This window comes from Nannobrachium achirus (assembly GCF_963921795.1).
Source record: "Nannobrachium achirus genome assembly, chromosome: 16".
Lineage (NCBI taxonomy): Eukaryota > Metazoa > Chordata > Actinopteri > Myctophiformes > Myctophidae > Nannobrachium > Nannobrachium achirus.
Window position 1 is genome coordinate 35,248,460 of NC_137823.1, and position 21,086 is coordinate 35,269,545.

General features: G+C 43.9%; 1 protein-coding gene across 1 annotated transcript in view; it reads right to left on the reverse strand.

Moving 5' to 3' along the window:
• klhl29 (kelch like family member 29) overlaps nucleotides 1-21,086 on the reverse strand; it is a 373,908-nt gene that overhangs the window by 107,058 nt on the left and 245,764 nt on the right. The window contains exons 8-9 of the mRNA XM_080745146.1: nucleotides 20,435-20,547; nucleotides 18,932-19,078 (exon numbers count right to left, since the gene is read on the reverse strand). Of these exons, the coding sequence (XP_080601272.1) occupies nucleotides 18,932-19,078; nucleotides 20,435-20,547 (260 nt within the window). The remainder of the gene's footprint in view (nucleotides 1-18,931; nucleotides 19,079-20,434; nucleotides 20,548-21,086) is intronic.

The window sequence follows — 21,086 nt, forward strand, 5'->3', positions numbered from 1 at the left end:
CTACATACACACACTCTCACACTTAAGAGTGGTGTGACCACCGCTCATAAATATAGAGATATTTAACACTTATTTTAACAAAATAATATCACTTGCCCTTCAGATGCAGAAGGACATGTTACGTAAATGCTGTCTTTAGTTTGCAGTCCAACTTGACCCGTCCGCACGTGCACACACGCGTACACACGCGTACACACGCACGCACGCACACACACTCACACACTCACACACACACCCACAAACCACAATTCCCCAATCCAGCATGTTTGTTTACAGTTATAAAATGTTTTCTTTGCCTGGAAATTTGGTGTAGGGGGACCACATTTCACATTGCACCTCATCCATTAGATAAATAGCACAGTGCAGCGAGCGAAAGCCATTGCTGGCCCCAAGCTTGGGTAAATATGAATGGAAGCTCATTTACAGAACAGTGTCATTGGACTAATATGGCATGTGGGCTATTACATATAAATGTATTTGTGCCTCTGCACATGGCGAATGATTGAGTGCATGTGATCAACACACGCCTAGTGACTTAAATCACACCGCAACCGGAGGCTCGGCTGGCTGTGTGTTTGTACGTGCCTGTATTGTATTTCTATGCTTGAGAGGATGAAATGTCTTCTTTGCTAGAGCAGAAATATGAGAAAGAGCCCACAAAATGAGAACATTTAGGCTATTCTCAGTTTCACAAAAAGAGTGTAATTCAAGAGTCTTCAACAGGGGGTCCGGGACCCCTAGGGGGTCCTCAGAGTTAGTACAGGGGGACCTCCAAATCTTTGAGTGATAGAAAGTTTTTTTTTTTCCTTGTTTATATTAACCATTTGAACCCTAGCATCCATATTCCGAGAACTTTAGCCAAAAATTGGAGATCTACAAGCTCACAACGTCTCGCAGTGCAAGGCATTGTGAGCTTGTAGATCGTCTATTTTCGGCAAAGAGGTTTGGTGTAGAGGGGAAAAAGAGCAGACTAAGTACAGAGTGAAAGGTCAAGTTTATTAAGTATTGATGGTTCAAGTGGTTAGATATCTGAAAAAACAAATTGACAAGAATCCAAAATACACTGATGATCGTGCTGTCAAACAATGACACTATATGAAAAGGTTGTGGGGGGTACCTGCTTCATCTCTCTCTCAACTAAAGCTGGCCGCACACTAGCCGATAATCGGGCTATTTAATTATCCTCCCGACAATCGGGCTGCCACCGATTGAAACGGGCCCGACAATCGGGCATGAACGTCGTCTAGCGTGAGGTCTCACAGATCCACTCGGAGCCCAGCCGAGTGGCTCGGAGGACGATCGGGGGTTGCCCGACTCTTTTCAAACATGTTTGATATTTTCCTGGATCAGTACTGGTCTGGAATAGCAGCAGGGGACTGATTGAAAATAGGTAGCCTACAGCAGCCGCTGATAGACGCAAGTCTCTGAGCATCTGAGTGACAGAGCTATCTCTTTTTCTCTCTCTACACACACACACACACACACACACACACACACACACACACACACACACACACACACACACACACACACACACACACACACACACACACACACACACACACACACACACGCACACGAAATCAATCAATCAATCAACAAAGACGTAAAACTAGGCCAAACCAATTAGTGCAAGTCTGGACTCGCTAATAACTTTCCAGCTCTGCTCTCCTCCTCCAACTGTATGGTTCTCACTCTCAAATGTATGATAAACCTGTGCATTCTCCATGTTTCCACCTCAAAATGCTGGATTACAGTTCTTCAAATGGACCAGACAGAACCGTCCTCTTTCTCTCTCTCTCTCTCTCTCTCTCTCTCTCTCTCTCTGGGACATTGGATTAGGATCTCCGTGCCCTCGGATCTTTTTTTAATGATTATATTTGAATGATCCATCCGCCCACACCGCGATAATTTGTTAAAAGACAGGGGAAATCATGATTGAAAGCCTAGGCCATGGCCACTAAAGTAAAAGCAGACACGTGCCTGTCTTGAACTTGAACCTGTCTTAACTTGAACCGTCCGTGGTGGAAGCAGCCTACAACAGCAGCTCACCCCACGTCAGTCACTTTCTCTGATGGTCCGTGCACGGTGCAGTTATGTAATCTCTACTCCTTTCAAGTTCCAATTGGCCATAGGTACAGCGTGTAGCTTAATTAATGGGCCATCATCAACTCGTTGTTTGATCTACCAGCTGGGTTAACAACTCCTGGCTACTCCGGCCACAGCGCGCCCCGCATAGCCAGGCGTTTCGTATTTTAACAGAGAGCAGGTTTAGAAAATAAAATAAAATGACTTTATCAAAACTGACAATGATAAACCTGGAGCGGACATGAAAGAAACATAATGGATATAGGCCTAATAGGCCTGTCCTTTTTAAAGCATTACAGTAGGTAGGTCTATATTTGGGACTGAAAACTAGTCCCCCCCCCCCCCCAAAAAAAAAAGCAATACACATAAATACACTGCTTATTATTTCAAATAATGATCCACATCCATCCTCCCAGGTTGTATCATGATTGCTTGCGATGGGAATTAAAACTCAATGGTCGCGAGTTTGTTTTATATCAGCAGAAATAGTCACTACCAGTCAGTCACAGACTGGAGTGGGAACAGCACACGAGTGCAAGTAGGCCTACACGCCCACTGCCTGATCTACAAACCCTACAAAGTGGCGCGGAGGGACGCAGTTTGATCTTGGAGATCTGATATGTTCTCTGCGCAACACAGTCATACGACTAATCATAAAGCAGGCACCATGAGAAGCACCAGCAGACAGCGCGCAGCACTTGACTTTAGCAGTGGAGAGAGAGGGGGAAAGTCGAACAGAGTTGATCCATGGATGAACATGAAACGCGTCAAAGTGAACTCATAGTCATAGTATCATTTGAAGCTTTTTTTTTTTTTCGTTGCGTGAGGCAATGGTGTGTTTGTGAGTGGATAACATAATGTGTTTGTTTGTATGTGCGTCTGCGTGCGTGTTGCAAGGCGAAGCTCTCGGAACAGTGACGTTTTGTATTCATTATATAAATTATTTATTTATTATTGCTGTGTTTGGGCCCGACTCAATCGGAATAGAATCCTGTAGCGTGCGGTGCGCCCGACTGTTCAAAACGGCTAGTGTGAGCCTGTTTAGATTCTCTGGCCAGATAATCTGAAAAAATGATCCTGTAGTGTTTAATTCTACCCGATTCAGTCGGGCCCGATTATCGTGTAGTGTATGGCCAGCTTAAGGGGTCCTTGGCCTGAAAACACTGAAGGCCCCTAGTGTAATTGAAAGAATGCCATTAATATGGTAGGGTCAGGCCTAGTGTCAGTTTAGAGGCCATCTTTTGAGGAAGGCCCTCAGAAGTACGGTGCCATAATAGCATTGGCTGTATGCAGGGGTATCGCCTCAAATTCTGGGCCCTGGGGACAAGTATTCACTGTGGGCCCCCCATGAATGTTCTTCATAGCGGGAGGGGGTTTAACTCATTTAGACTGGGAACGCATTATTACACATTATTTTGTGCTTTAACTAGCATATAGCTCACAGCGCGGCACGGAGTTGAATATTTCAAATCCTTCTAAGGTTTTTTGAAAAACCTATGTTTCTATGTCAGTGGTGCTCAAACTTTTTCATGCCCCTTGTGACGCCCCTGGCTGTTTGAGCAGGTGAAAATAGTGAGTTGTTGTCAGCTTGTAGATAGGCTATTTTCTCTATCCGTTGCACAAGAGGTTACGCCAAATTTAGGATGTGCTTTGAACTGTTTATGGTACTGACTGAGCCTGTGGTAATGCTTGGGGCAACAAAAGTTAAACTTGGCAGAAGATTTTTTACTTTCATCTCAGCATGTGGACTGTCTTTTGAGGCTTTCTAGCCCAGGGACTTTGGTGTGCGAGTATCTTTGTTGTCCAAGATAACAATAGTAATCAAAATACATAATTATAGGTCTGTTTTAATGATAATAATACAAATTATAATCATCCAAAATGTATATAAGGGGGGCACGGTGGCGCTACCCGGCGAGCGCTCGCCTACCTCGCTTCCTCCTTTACTGGCCAACGGTGGGGCTCCTCGCGTCCAAATAAAAAGAGAGCGAATTCAATTGTCGCCAATGGAAGATCTCCCCCGCGGTGGTTTCTTTCCAATCGGAACGCCTCCCGTCGCACGTCCACGTGTCTGCCAATAAAATCGCCGGACTCCTTTTTCATTTCTCCTCCCCTCCCCTCCCTCCCCGATCAAAACACACCGTCCCTTTCGGGATTCCAACCAATCACGCGCCGTCTTGTCGGGTCGCCGTTCCGGTCTGGGGCCAGAGCGGATATGGAAACGCTACTTGCTTTAACATGGGCTTACACATTACCGGATACAGTAGGCGGGCTCTAGACGAGATCTGAGCACAGAGCAGCAAATAGAAACCACACGGGAGGGCTATGAACAGCTGTTGAGTGAAGTGAGCCACATTCTCTTAATGCAGCGTCCGACGTTGTCACATTTAAAAACAAACAATTGTCACTTAGAGACCTTTGGATGCAATGGACACTTGGACACTGGCTTTGTTATCCTAACACTCAAGGTAAGTTTCGTGACTTCTACAAATTACTATGGTAATGGTCTGGTCATCTGCATGAAATTCATTACCATACATACAATAACATTCTTCAAGTAGGCAATAGGCATGGTGATGGTGTCTGCTACTGTCTTTCATTTGATCCATGGCTGGCCAATACTATCTAGTTAATGCTTTATTTGTAAAGACATTTTAATATAGGCCTATCCTATGGATTACATAGCTAAGTTACTGTCCTGCTATTGCAATATTAGGCTATTATTATATGTATATATATTTTTTAAGGTATTGTCAGTGTCATTGAAACATTAAGATAAGGAGTCATATAGTATGTTAATGAAAGTGAAAAGGAGAAAACTACATTTGGCTCATCAACAAAGCATAACAAACAAATTAGTGGTTTATAGATCTATGTGTTTCTCTTATACATTTAGTACAAAAGGACCTACATGTAAACAAGCCAATGTGCTTTCTTGGGTTTAAATCCTATTAGTAGACATTGTATCTGATTCTGAACTGTACTGTGCTTTTCCTTTGTGAACTGCTAACAAAGTAACTATTCAATCAAAACCATAAAGACACTCAGAGTTAAGGGTCTGTGCAAATAAAACCTTTGAGAACCAGTATATCAGTGTCATACATATTCTGACGAAAACCTGTATGGAGACTTGACATTCTGTAATTGGATCTTATGATCAAAATAAGAACATTATAATAGTGTGTAAATCTGTGCCACATACAAATGTCTGTGTACAGACATAGATGACCCCTGCATGATGGCTACTAAAAAAAAACGTCAGATAACGTCATGGTGGGATCTGATGTGTGATGGGCATACTGTATTATCACATAGGCAAACATAAACTGTCACCTGTGTGACACTGAATTTGTATTGATTATACATATTTCTCTCTATTTCTCCTTTGCTGTCTCCCAGACCTCAGCTGTTCTCTCTGCACCTCTTCACCAAAGGCGAAGCGCCTCCACGGCCAGATTCAACAAGCGGACAGTGCAGGCAAATTCATGCAGAAAGTGGCCAGTTCAGAACACAGGAAACAGGACATAATACTGTACACTGCCCAAAAATACAGACACCATATCAAAAGAGGAGTGGCTAGCAGACAACAAAAAATAAATGAGCAGATGTTTGCCTCTCCCTTACTTAAATTTGTGATGTAGCTGAGACTTGTTTTATTATTCTTGTGCAAAGTGTGATGCCACCAGAGCCATCAACATTGTCGCTGTCGGGCAGAAACCATGTCCCATTCCTTTTATTTTATTGTAAATGAATGCCCTACTTTATCATACACGAGTGTTGCATAAAAGTAGTGAAAATAGCAGATCTACAAGCCCACAACACATCAAAGTGTTGTCAGCTTGTAGATCGTCTATTTTCACCATGTTAGCAGATCTATAGGCCCACAAGATGCTGACGTGTTGTCAGCTTGTAGATCAGTTATTGTCACTATTTTAGATACTTTTTAAATAGTGATAAGAAATAAGTGATAAGTAACGTTTTGGACATACAGGGTTTCCACCCAAGAGTGATGATGTATTCATATATATTTGTTGTCACCATGTTTATGTTGTATGTGGGATTAATACCCTGTTGTATTTGAATCTTTTAGATTAAAATTATATTTACCTTTCATGCAGTTGCATTTTTTTACTTAATTAAATATGTTATGCTTTTACCTCAATGGTTGACTTTGTTGATCCCCATTGGAAATAAGTCCAGATGTCATAATATTGTTGATGTTTGTTTGTTGTAACTCATACAGAGTAAGATTTTAAAAGAAATGTCAGCAGCATTAGTTAGAATGAATGAAATACAAGGTACTTCTAAGTGAATTTGTTCCAAACCAAGATGAAATAAATACTGATCTGCATTTGCAGTGGGTCCTGAATAAGAGAAAATAATTATTATGTTATATAATTATATAAAATAATAATAATTATAAGTATAACAATACATAAAATGTACAGTGAATATATAAATGCATATATACTGTGTACATCTATCACCAGTGAATATAAATAGATGTACAATACATCTATGAATGAAGTACAGTCTCACAAGGGTTATACTTAACAGGCATCTGTCAATATGTGCCAATGTACCGTAGGCCTACATGTTATATTGTAGTAATACAATAGTACAAATAGGTAGATGATGGTGAGAAAATTGATTTTGTGGTCCATTTAGAGATGGTTAAAACAATGAGGACGTTTCTTTCATTCATTGAGTTTTATTTTTGCATGGCGTAGGTGGGAATCGAACACCTGACCCGGCGTAGGTGGGAATCAAACCCACGACCTTCGGATCCTCAGCAACCATACCTAAAATCGACAAAAGTCACAATTTTCATGAATCTATCATATATACTCATAAACCACTTGGACAGATCACTGGGGAGATGCACACGAAGACTGGCCTGTTGCATTTTTCATCCCTTCCACGCTCGTTTTCTCTTTCTTTCTCTCTTTCTCCTCTTTTTTCCTTCTTCCCCCTTCTCCCCCTCTCCCCTTCCATTTTTTCCCCCCTTCCCCCCCTAGGTAGGCAATTGTTCCCCAGCCCTGGCGCAGTCAGTAGTGCTGTCGCCTCACAGCTAGAAGGTCCTGGGTTCGATTCCCGCCGGGGGACACTGTGGGTGCTGGCCTGGGGGCGTGTTCCCTCCTCCGCGTCATCAGTGCCCACACCCTAGGTGGAGTTGGCAAAAGGGCCTTTCTGTGTGGAGTTTGCATGTTCTCCCCGTGTCTCCTAAAAACATGCAGTAATCCTGGTCTCTATAATGCCTCCCCCTGGCCAGCCGGGGCGCCTGATGGAGGGGAATGGAACTGGTTGGAATAACGTGTTCCTTCCACGCGCTGCGTCCAACCGGGGAAGCTCCCCCTGTCAGGTGATAAGAAGCGGCCTGCTCACTTTGAGGGTGGTTTTGAAGGATAGGAGGGTGGGGGACTATTTGATAGCATTGTAAAGTGCATTCCACAGGGATGGGGCAGCAACAGAGAAAGTCCTATCGCCCCAGGTACAGTACTTGGAGGTTGGTGTTACCAGACCTGAGGTAGCGGGAGGGGACGGTTTACTCCAATGTTTACACACATTACCTAAACATTACATAATCAAACGCAATACGGACCCATAATTAAGGCATTATAGCATGTGTTTGTGTGTGACATAACGGTAATTTCTGCCAACACTCTCTATGGGTGAATTCCAGCGAGAAAAATCTCTGAAATATGCAGATCAAAAAGCGCGCCGACTGCAAAATGCTCCCATACTCCCAGCGGATCTTCAAACGATGCATGACGGCGTTTATTTCTGACTATCTATTTATACTTGGTTGCGCGCCGTGTTCCTCACCGAAAATAGCCCGTCTACAAGCTCAAAACGCGCCAAATCACGATGCGCTGGGAGCTTGTAGATCAGCTATTTTCGATAGGCGACACCAATGCACAACCAACTATAAATCAGGCTTAAAGACTTCAGTTTCTTTCAATACACAGACCATATGGAGGCAGCAAGGCTTCAAGGCTATCCATGGCAGTACGAGGACATATGGGGAAGCTACTTTTAGCAAACAGGCAGCGCCACGCTCCTCCCACATGCATTCTCCATCTTTCATTCTCCCGCGGACAAGACGCAATTACAGGAAAAGTAAGCGCAAGTCCATCTGTTTCTCTACTGACTTGCAATGGAGATGGCACCTTGTACCCTGCTGCCCAACGCTATTCACATGCACGCACACACACGCAACCCATAAACACCAACATACATTCACACAGACTCTCATGTACACATTATACAGACACTTGTACATACAAACACATACATAATAATATATACACACAACACACATGTGCATTGCAGAAATGCATACACACGCACACACTAGTTGCAGTGCAGATAGACACAAATACCCCACGGCACATTCAATATGCGTACAACACTCTGGAATACATCCATTCTCATGCTCCCATCTATCAGCAGCTATCTGTCTCTCTCGTGCACAGACACGCACGCACAGGCACGCACGCACGCACGCACGCACGCACGCACGCACGCACGCACGCACACGCACACGCACACGCACACGCACACACACACACACACACACACACACACACACACACACACACACACACACACAGGGAGATGCAAAACTAGTCTCCTGACAAGCCTGACTATTGAATTCTGTATGGAATATTTGTTCATACTGCTGGGAGAATAAACTGTATTATTCTCTATGTACTGTATTAAGTAGAAATCCCCCCAAACCTGCATGGCATTGGAATGGAGTTTGACCAACCTGGTCAATGTGATTGTATTACTTTCAATATTGGGCCACAACCTGTTCAAATTTATAAAAAAAATAGTATAAATTAAAATAAGACATTTGAAGTGATTAAAAAGTCTAATAACTACACAGTCCAATTTCAAGTTGAATTGCTGGCAACTGCCGAGCGGGCAAATCTCGCCACCAATTTGGACGTTTTAAAGTTTTGATACAGATACTATTGAATTCTACATTCTTATGCTGGCTGGCTATCAAACATTGTGGGAGTTTCCAGTGGGACCTAATTATAGAAACTTGAAATATGTCTCTTTGTAAAAATCTATGATTTGCTAACAAAATACAGAATAAATTATCAGATTGCCTGTCGTTATCCATTGATCTTGTAACAAATTGTTAATCGTGTGAGATTCTAGCCTTCATGAAGCAATGATCACAGGTGCTGAGAATTTGCATAAGCTACAGAAAATGTGATTCAACTCATCTAATGAGTTATACATTCAGTTTTTCCAAAGTATTTGAAATAGCCCTAATCAAATAAACCCTACAAATACTATCAATAGAGTAGAGTAATACGTATTATGATATAATTACAAAATAGCATAGTGATAATTTATTATGCACACATCTTACTATATAAAATATAGGTGAAATGAAAAGTTCCATCAATCAATGTAACCTTTCCATCTGCAGGAAGGTAGACTGCATATGCTGCAAAATCCAGGGTTAATACAGATTATGAACAGAATGGACCATTATGGGTCTAAGTGATTCCATTTGTACACTAGCAGAGTTAAATTAACACTCAAATAGTTTTTGCTGTGGTTGCCTGCGGTCAGCTGGAATATAAAGTAATGGGAAGTGATTCGTACAACTGCCTCTCCGGCATCCATATGACAGAGATCCGTCACGCACACACACAGACACACAAACACATACACAAACACATACACACACGCACACACGCACACACACACACACACACACACACACACACACACACACAAAATGTGGATGTCTGGGTGCGAGGCAGGGATAATGTGTCGAACAGAGGAGTCTCTCAGATCTGTCAAAGGCAGCCGGGAGGCTGCCATCCACCGACACAAAATGACAAATGCCCGCTGAGCGGTTCCTATTCCGCTACTGTCAGCAAGGACTAACGCCTCCTGTGTGTGTGTGTGTGTGTGTGTGTGTGTGTGTGTGTGCGTGTGCGTGTGCGTGTGCGTGTGTTGGTGTGTGTGCATGTTTACTGCACGCACTGGCGCATGCGAGCGCTTGTGCATGTTAGGTATGTAGAGAGTGTGTGTGTGTGCGGCTGTGCGCGTGTGTATAAAGTGAAATGATTCGGCTCCGGTGGATCCATTAATTAAATGATACTCCGATGCTCATATCTATTTGCTTTTCTTTGAGCCGACAGAAGCGCTCGCCTGCTTTAGTGTGGACAAATGGACTGTCAGTCCACACTGCACTAGCTTAACACATGACCAAATACACACACACAGACTCCCAGACTCACTCACTCATTCACAAAGAAGACACACACACACGCACGCACGCACGCACACACACACACACACGCACACACACGCACACACACACGCACACCTGACACAGGTCTGTGTTCGTCAGTGGGGGGTTGTTCAATAGAGCGTGCAGCCATGTTTAGCCTCACAGCACTAACAAACTCAGTCACCTGGAGTGACCACAGCTTACACCGTCTTACTATGAGTGTGTGTGTGTGTGTGTGTGTGTGTGTGTGTGTGTGTGTGTGTGTGTGTGCGCGTGCCTGCGTTGTCTGTTTGCGCGTGCCGTGCGTGCATGCGTTGCTTCTTTGTACTTCTTTCTGTGGCAATGTATGTTTTGATTTTGATGCAAGTCTCCTGAACGCAATTGTATGCCTGTGTGAGTGTGTGTAAAGGGTTAGTCTAGTGTTTAATTCAGTCAGACCTGAAGCAGGAATAAAGCATATCCCCACCGGTGATAAAAATGAATGACCAGAGGGGGGATATTTAAAAGCAGAAGCATTGATTTTTTTTCCATCCCCCCCAGCAGAATGAAACCTGGATGTGCATGCGTGGAACATTTCTGTATACAAACATCCATCCTTCCTGGATGGCTAAGATACTTGAAGGAATATCTATGTCATTTAGAAGTGATTAAAAATAAGCCATGAGGCCATAGGGCAAATACACCCCCTGGACATGACGCTAGTCGCAGTTACTTTGTAGATTTTGATTATTTATTGCAAAATACATTACGCACTTTAGCCCTACAGTATATTTGAAAATATGCTATTTTCAAAATATTTTGGAAAATGTATAGATTTGAAAACTTCCAAAATGGGACATCCTGCATAATGCCTACTTTCTACTTTTGGTATGTTAAGTGCATGTTGATGCCAATCCTTTTTTACTTTTACTCAAGTAAATTTTGAACTCCAGACATTTACTTTTAGTATTTCTATATTGCAGCATTGATACTTTTACTTAAGTAAAACAATTTGAGTACTTTTCCCACCACTGGGAGTGGGTACAGGGGTAAAGTTCCTGCGACTGGGGTTTGACTCCTCCAAGCCGCTCGGGGAAGGCGATTTCTTTCGCTTTGCTAAACAGCGACTCCTACAGGTTGGTCAGGGCACCTGTACAGTGGGGAGCAGACCTGGGAAGGACAGCATGTTCCTCTGCACACGTTTCACCCTCCCAGTGAAAGTCCTCACTGTCACTGCATCGGAGGAGACGTGATTGTCTAAATCCTCCCCAAGACCAAATAGAAGGGGTTAGCACTGTAGTGACAGGGACTACATGGGGGGGGGGGGGGGCATAAAGAATAATTAATAAAACTAGAAAGATGCAATTGTGGAAATTGCAAGGGTGGTTGCCTTGAGGCGAGTCACACTTTCAAATATCTCTGTATCCGTCAGTCCTTGTCCATATTTGAGCGGTGCAAAACATCCCTGAAGATCCCTGATGTCATCAATATCAAGCCCATATCTGGGAATGCCCATATATGGACATACTGTGACAGTCTCAGGTGGACATCTATGATGTCAGTTATCGAAAACTGTGGGAGCAGTAGTGCGGCAAATAAAAGTTTATCTACTGTATGGTGGAAAGATGAATGGATGGATGGAATAATGTTGGACAAGTAGTTGGACAAGCAGTGTGAATTCCAGACTTTTACATGTAACAGAGTAGTTCTAAATTGCAGCATTGATACTTTTATTTCAGTACAAAATGTGAGTATTTTTTCCACCACTGCGCCCCGGTACATTCATGCCTCCATCGATATAATAAGTTTGTCCACTGAATCAGAACATTGTTATGATGTTATCGCTTTTACACAGTACAACCTGGAGTGTTGACGCAACTCTGGAAGTATTAGCGGCTATAAGATGCCGCAATTCTGAGGAAATGCCCACATTAGCATGCAGTTCTCCCACATAGTGTAATATATTTTTCTGTCACAGCCTGATATTATTTTCCTCGCATGGCCAATTGAAAGCAAAGAATGTTTCCTGTGGCAGGCAGTGATGGAGCAATTTTCTTCTCAGACTCTCATATCCCTGGTGCGACGGGATTTGAGCGATGGCGTGTTTCACCAGAGACCTGCGCGGAAATGAAAAGCCTTCGATGCGTGCGTAGGCTGTCGCCAGGGCGGAGTGGCCGCGTTCGACTCGTTGCACACATCATGGGGCTGGCCGGCTGCGGGGCCGCGAGGGAACGCGGCGGATGAAGAGGGTTGGCGCACAGATCACTGGCTTGCATAAACAAGTCAGAACGAGTCGGTTTTGTGGTATTACAAGACATGCTTGGGACACTCTCCAGTGTCTGAGCGATAGTCATTCTACTGTGAACTCTTGAGACCAAGGGATATAGACTGTGACATTGCATGCATTAAGGCACAAGTGTGTACTGTATGTGTGTGTTTGCGTGTGCGTGCGCTTGAGAGACGTGTACATGGGAGATGGAGAGAGAGTAGCACAGGAGGAGAAAGAGGGATAGTAGATGTAATACAGACATATTGGAGGAAAAGTGAAAACGGCCTTGGCATCGATCTTCATTGTCTGCCCGTGTCTCCTGTCGGCTTGAATTTTCCACGGATCACACAGGCAGCAGGCTGATATTAAAGTCTGATGTTAATTAAGCTCGCGTCGTCAACCGAGTTTCACTTTCCTGTTCAAGGATGTTTTCAACCACGTCAAGTTCTGAGTTCTTCTCTTCTCTCTTTTCTTTTTTCACACACTTAGCGAGGTTAATCGTCCCTTTTGGAGGGGAAGAACTTGACGTGGTGAAAACATTCTTGAACAGGAAGCTGGAGCTGGCAGGATGTCAAATTAATGAACTTAATATCAGGCTGCTGCCATGTTTGAGCTGTGGGAAATTCAACCAGAGGGGACATGGGCAGCAGCCGGATATTATGTTAATTAAGTTCACGTTCTCTCGGTTTCACACTGCAGCAATTTCTTGTCTTTTTTGTTCTTTTTTTTTGCCAGAGTTAATGTTAATGTCCTCCTGACTGGTTGACTCCCCATTGTTGAAACACAAATATGCAAGATGAACTCCCTAATGCAGCATGCAAGCCATAGTTATGTTGGAACTAGTTCTAATATAGTTCTAATAACTAGTGTGTAACTCACAGACAAATTCATCCCCACTAGCTCCCTGTTGATGATGATCAAGTATTTCATAATGCGTTGAATTCAAACAAAGACAGAAAGTGTTAATTATGGGCTTATTTGGTTGATTTGTTTTCCCACAAGTAAAATGTTTAATGGTAAAACATTTAATTAGCCCATGAATCTATATTTAACTAATGTTACTGTAGATCTTCACTCTCATTATCTCTTTGCATTTTAGAATGAGTGTAAATTCTGGTACAGTAATTGCACCCATGTTGAGCAGGGAAATGCCTTATAGTTAAAGATAAGCCAGATAAACACATTAATGTACACATTCCAAGCTTTCTCCTATGAGAAATTACAATCTTCATTACAATATTCATTTTACACTATTAGATAAATAACAACAGCAATGGAGCCAGTAAAAAGGAAAGTCAGAAAGGTCTAACTTAAAATGAGTATAAAAAGTAATAGCCTTCCCCCCCATATTCATCTGGCTTGGAAACGGCAAATGTCAAGCCCAGTCATTGTTATTTTTGAGGAGTGGACAGTGGGCCTGTGCTAATGGCCAGGCTGGCCTTTATATCAGTGGAATACACCATTAACTGTCCCTTTTAGTGGCTACATTAGTTGGCCACTTCCCAGAGAGCCAATTAATCAGCCTTCTTTGTCAGAGCAAGTCACCTGGTGAGATAGGATCCCCTATGAAATATGTTGAACTGAAGCATAATGGAGGTCCTATTCAGGTCTCTGGCAGGGGCCGTGCCTGTTATAATTGGAACCATGTGTCTTTGGCCCTTTCACAAAGGCTCCTAGGTGGAAGTAAGGACAAGTAAGGTTTTCCCTCTGTCAGTCTCCCTAAAAGAGGAAAAACACATAACATAGTCCACCAACCACCCTGAAGCGGCGTTTTTATGGAAGTCTGTAAGCACGTACAGAGACACTGAAGTAGACACTGACCGTGAAGGATGATTCATTTCTCAGACGGTAAGGTGCGTGTTGTGTTGTTTCATGGTCGATAAAGGACTAAACCAGAGATAGACAGTATGTGAAGCATTTAGAGACTTTTCCCTTCGTTGTACATGAAATTTATTCCACGGCTGTAGAAAGCAATACATGTTTTACTAGCGCAATCATTGCATTTGTGTTAGCTTGTCTTTCCTTTTGGTTTCATGTTGTCTTTTTCCACACAAACACACAGGCAAATTCTTTCCATCTCTCCAACACACGCTCTCAATAATACACATGCACACACGCACTTGGGGGCCTACATACATACACAACTGAAGAAAATGACACGGCTCTCTTGTTTAACTCAATCCCTTTGTGTCTCATACGGGGCCATTATTAACGCTCAAATGCTTTCACTCCTTCTCTAAGCGTTGTCCGGGCCCCCATTTTCCCAGGCACCATCGGGTGTTAGTGACAGTGTAGCAGGCAGAGAAGGAACGAGAGAGAGAGAGAGAGAGGTAGAGTTGGAGAAGGGAAATTGCATATTATTTACCCAGCTCCTTCAATATGCCACTTCTCAGCTCCGTAGCCCGCGGCTCACAACCAACAGCACAGTGTGTAGACACACGCTGGTCTCCGGGAAACCACACACACACACACACACACACACACACACACACACACACACACACACACACACACACACACACACACACACACACACACACACACACACACACACACACACACACACACACACACACACACACACACACACACACACACACACACACACACACACACACACACGTGCACATGCACCGACACTCGTGTACATGCACCGAGTGTGGCGTGCTCGGCTCGTATATATAGCTTCAAGCAGTTCCATCTCGGTTCCTGGGACGTTCTGCGCTGACGTGTCATTAAAAAGTGTCACAGGTTCAGCGGCAGGGAGAGGAAGCGGTGGGAATGAGCCTGAGGTGGACCAAGGCGTGTAAACTCAGCCATTAAGAATCATATACCGTCTTCCTGTGGCATGATGGCAAAAGACCCTCACATCTCCTCACCTCCCTGCCTCTCCTCACTCCCCTGCTCGGCTCTGGCAGCAGTCTCAGTTGGGTTTGTCGGTCACACACAGAGTGGAGATGTGAGGCTGACCGAGGGCATAATCATACTTGGGTGTCATGGCCGTACACAGTGTGAGCCCACCTACTGCATCGGATCAGAACATTAACATTGCTCTCTCTCTCTGTCTCCATCTTTCTGTTTTTATGCCCCACTCCTTGCTGTTTTGTGATTTTCCATCTTGCTTCACTTCCCCTCTCTCTCTCTGGAGACTGGGCAGCCGGTGGTCGCAGTGCTGCTCAGACAGCTGGCAAAGGGTTCGGTGCATTCCGTCTCTTTCATCTGAGAGGCTCACCTCTCCACCCCTCCATTAGAGTGTGAGATTGCGTCGGACTGAGCAGGGCTGTGCTGACCAAAGCTGTGCGTTTGATGCTGATGATAGAGACCTCATGTGTGCAACCCCCTAAAAAAATGCGTATTGGAAGTCTCTGACCCAAACTTGTGAATTCACAACACCCGCGTCAAATTTCAAACCTGTTGGACCACGTCACTATCCCCCATCTTGAGTTTGGTTTCTGTGGGAGCTTTTGACTACATAATAATGCCTGATTTATACTTGGTTGTGGACCCGTTTCATGGACTAATAAAAGCAGATCTACCAGCTGACAACATGTCTCAGCGTGAGGCGTTGTGAGCTTGTAGATTGCCTATTTTCGGTACACGACGCCGGTACGCAACTAAGTATAAATCACCATAAATCACCTCTTAACATCAGCACCGCGCCGTGACGCTGTGAGCCCCCCCAGGGGAGAGGTTTTGTACGTCCATCACTTGACGTGGGCCATTTGTCAGCGCTTACATCTACAAGGACAAGCAATCTCTCCTGGTGTCCTCTCCTCTCTCTCCTGCACACATGCGTGGGAGTCGCTCTTTTGTCTGATTGATTCAGTGCTATTTGTTGTTTAGCCTCGTGCTTTGTGATGATGGTTGCTCACTCTCGAACCCATCCACCTCAGGGGAGGCAGACAGGCTGATGAACATCGCCATAATCTGATGCCACCGCTGCATGTCAAACGACCAGAGTAGTACTCACATTTTCTACTTAAGTAAAAGTATCAGTACTGCATTGTAGAAGTACTCTGTTACAAGTAGAATGTACTTGAGTAAAAGTATAAAAGTATTGGCATCACAATGTACTTATGTACTAAAAGTAAAAGTACAAAATGTTTGAAAATATCAGATCTACATGCTCACAACGCGCCGCGATGCGAAGCGTTGTGAGCTTGTAGACCGGCTATTTTCAAATACCCTAGGTATAAAATAGGGCTAAAGTGGTTTATGTCTGTTTTAACATATTATAATTTATATCAGCAAAGTAACTTTTCAAATAAATGTAGTGGAGTAAAAGTACAATATTTGGATCCGAGATGTAGTGGAGTAGAAGTAAAAGTATTGGAAATTGGAAATACTAAAGTAAAGTACAAATGACTCAAATGTGTACTTAAGTACAGTACTTAAGTAAATGTACTTAGTTACTTTAAACCACTGCAAACGACGAAGCGATAAAACGCTTAAAAAACCCCATAACATGAAAATCCTAATATTGACGTAAGTGCCCTGTACAAGTGGGTGCCAATAAAGTGAAACTGTCTGTGACTATGGCTCTGGGAAGGTGACGACTCTTGACGGACCGATGTAATTTGAGACGGTAATAATCTTACCTCAATTTATAAGTTGAGTAAAAATTAAATGTCTGTCTTAAAGTCTCACTTTTTTTTTTTAATTGATGAGTTTGGGGTTCGGGTCCATAAAACAAATGCGTTCCCCCTGGAGCATAACCTTCCACAGGGATGTCTATCTAATCTATGCGCCGTGTAATCCAATTGGTTTTTCATATTCATGACGGCGGACTGAGGTGGACCTTGAGGCTAATCGATCTTCCTTGTTTGTTGAGATTCAACCCATTGTAATTCACTGTCAATACCTAGCAGCAAAAGTCAAGTCAGCCATTAGATCGGTGCGCAGGCGAGTGCACGCTGCTGTTGTTGGTTTTTCGTCTCGAGTATGTATGTAGTACAGTGTCTCGTAAACAGATGGAAGTGAAACTAAGAATAGAGTGTGAATTCTGGGGGCAAAGCACTCCTGGGATCATAAGCAACTGCTGTGTTAGGCTGTATCTGAAGCTACAGAGTTGATGAACGCTTCACAGAGACAAGAGAGAGGGAGAACGAGAGAGAGAGAGAGACAGAGAGAGAGAGAGAGAGAGAGAGAGAGAGAGAGAGAGAGAAGTCACTCGCACTGGCTTTGGGAACACAGTGTTATTCCTCTCTGAAAGGAGACATAGAGCCGAATGTAAAAACAGAAGACGCACTGGTAGAGCTCTTCTTTTTTCCCACTTTGTTTTAAAGTCACTGCAGTGTGAATTAAAAATAATGTATTTATTCAGATATGAGTGTACAGTCAGTATACCCACGGAAACATTGCATTAGCGAGTATAAATCGGTGTTGAGCAAAGTGCACAAAGCAGGTTTCATTACAGTTAACTCTCTTGAGAAAATTCGCAGCTGTTGGAAAAGGGCTTGAGGTCCGTCAAAGCAAAGAGCCAGAATGAACAATGGGGTAGTGAGCCTGATGCGTGTACTTTCTTCTACAAGCTACTGTACGCATGTAGCCAGTTGACCCCGGCTTATGTTGCAGTAATGGGAATAGACATTGGTTTTGACGATAAAAAGAACAACACACATTGATGGGTGGTATGCATGGATTAAAGAAGTAAAGAAACAGTGTGAAAGGATCATCCCCCCTCCCCAACACTACCACTGTTTCCTAAACAATTAAACACAATATGTAAAGTTATGATGTTTTAGTATATTGTTCCTACTGTTCTACATACAGCTGAGCTAACCAGGTGAAGAAATACCAGACTGAGGCTTTAACCGTTGCTTTTATATGAAATATCGGAGACTATTGAGATATTATGGAAGATGCTTCTGAACATACTGCTAGTTTGACCACTTCAACTGCTCCAATCTTAAAATAATAAACGAAGATAGCTTATATCAACAATCTCGACACATTGTGAGCTTGTACAGTAGATTGTCTACTTTCGCTGCGCAACATTTCACAAAAGACATGTTGGTGTCTATGAACAAATGACTGAAATCAGCGACTGACATGAGCTATAGGGAGATGGAAATAATATAATTACTGATATAACCAGCTATTGCGCTGCATTTTTTTTTTTTAAGTTTGAAAACGTTTGAGAGGGAGGTAGAGGAAGAGACAGAGGGGAAAGGGACAGTGAGGGAGGAAGACATGTATCCTGTGTGCTTACATGTTGTTGTTGCTGTGGGAACATACAATAATTATGCAAATAATCATGTACAGCCACCTGGAACCCCAACCCTCCTCAAGGACCACTGGTGGTCCCTGGAACACTGCTCCCCCCTCACCTGTACTCTGGTGCCAGGGTCGCGTCTGATCCACTTTATGGCGGTCTCGTACACCAGCTCCTCTGCCTTGGTGTTGAGGCTGTCGTTGGACAGGTAGGCCACTAAGGTATCTTTAGACACGCTCAGAATCTCTTCCTGGCCCGCCACCTGAAAGAGACGCAAGTTGCATCGGTTGAAAGCCTGAGATTTTACACGGGCATAATAGAAAGCCCGATGTTGAAACAAACCTCACGAATACGCTTCGGAGGAAGCGTGGCTAAATATAATGCATTACTATTAGATTGTCAACATTGTGGATATCTGCCTTTGCATGCACAGAGGCAGATGCATGGAGACAACGCGGCATAACAAATCCCATTACACGTTCAAGTCCACAAGGTGGCAAAAAGAGCTCTTTCCGGCGGAGAGATTCAGTCTGAGGAACTGCCTCACCACAGTATGAGCTCAGAGCAGGGGCGTCACAAGGGGGGGGAGTGGGACTGAGTTACTATGGCCCAAGGTGGAAGGCCTTCATTATTTTATACTTTAGCTATTGAAAAATAGCAGATATACAAGCTCACCGAGTGCCGCGCTGCGAGCTTGTAGATCTACTATTTTTGAAAAGTTGTGAAAATGTGTACAAATCATAGCCTATGTATTTTTTAAGCGAACATTTGTAACTCAAATTTTGCTTCTGGGGGGTCCCTGGAAGGAAATATTTTGAGATGGGGGTCCGTGGCCAAATACATATCATTGTGGGGGTCCTTCACATGAAATAATTTGAGCACCACTGACATAGAAACATAGGTTTTTCAAAAAACCTTAGAAGGATTTGAAATATAGACTTGCACAAATGTTCACAATTTTTCTAAAATAGCAGATCTACAAGCTCGCAGCACGTGAGCTTGTATCTGCTATTTTTCAATAGTTAAAGCACAAAATAATGCTTTCCCAGTCTAAATGGGTTAAACCCCCTCCCCCTATGAAGTGCATTCATGGGGAGCCCACAGTGAATCCTTGTACCCAGGGCCCAGAATGTGGTGCGACACCCCTGCCTCAGAGGTGCCCATAACTTGATAACCCTGACAGCCCTTCTTACCCTCACAGACACCCTTCAGTTTGCTCACACTGAAACTAAAGGATTATTATTTATTATTTGCATCATCCTTTTGACAGCACAAGGGATAATTACACACCACCATGTGTGTGGGTACATTTTCACTGATCCATTCTGTATCTGTTCCACAGGGAAATAATCTGTTTAGCTCATGTTTAACAAAAGATGAGTGTGCATGAGCAGCTCCTCGGCCCCTTCGTCCCTACGATGGATTTTCTGTAATTGGGTGTGACCGCGTTGCGGTCACGTCGTCGCCCCCGTTGGCCGCTTTTATTTACGTGTATTTAAGTGTCTCTCTCCGCACATTCACATGTGCTGGGGTCAAGTCATGGTGGGGTCACGGCGTCACTGGATCGATGGGCCGCGTAATGGACGGATCAATGAAGCCGATGGTGCCCTCCACTCACCTCAGGAAAGTTCTGCAGCGCGAAGGCTTTGGCCATGTTGTGAAGCTCCGTGCAACTCATTGCCTCCGCCATGGCCAACACCCCCAGGCAGTTAGACGCCGTCAGCTGTTTCTCTGGGGGATAAACAGAGAGAGAGAGAGAGAGAGAGAGAGAGAGAGAGAGAGAGAGAGAAAGAAGGAGAGTGAAACAGATGAAGACAGAAAAAGAGCATCCTTCAGACATCGATGAAAGAAACATGAAAGGAGATCATACATCTACTGTAGGTGGCTAGGGAGAGAGACAGAGAGAGGGAGAGAAGATGCAGCTGGAGGGAGCGTGTGTAGACCCATGGCCTATCGAGGTGTGTATCTGCCTGAGACTAAGGGAGCGCAAGTATAATAACTCAAAACTGCTTCAGGGACAAACAACAAGGGGAATCGATCGCTCACAGGCCAGGCAGGAGGCACAGGATGGCAGGGAGCGGGAGTCAGGATTAGCCAGGGCACTTTCAAGTAGACCTGTCAGACCCGGAGGCCCCCCCGAGTTTATCTAAGAAATCACCAGCAGGGACAGGACGTGATGCGATGGTGGTCATCTGTGGTGAGCACTGACATTACTTTGACATTGACAAGACCTTGCTTTGTTGGCAAAAAGTAAAGGAGGAAGTAAAGAA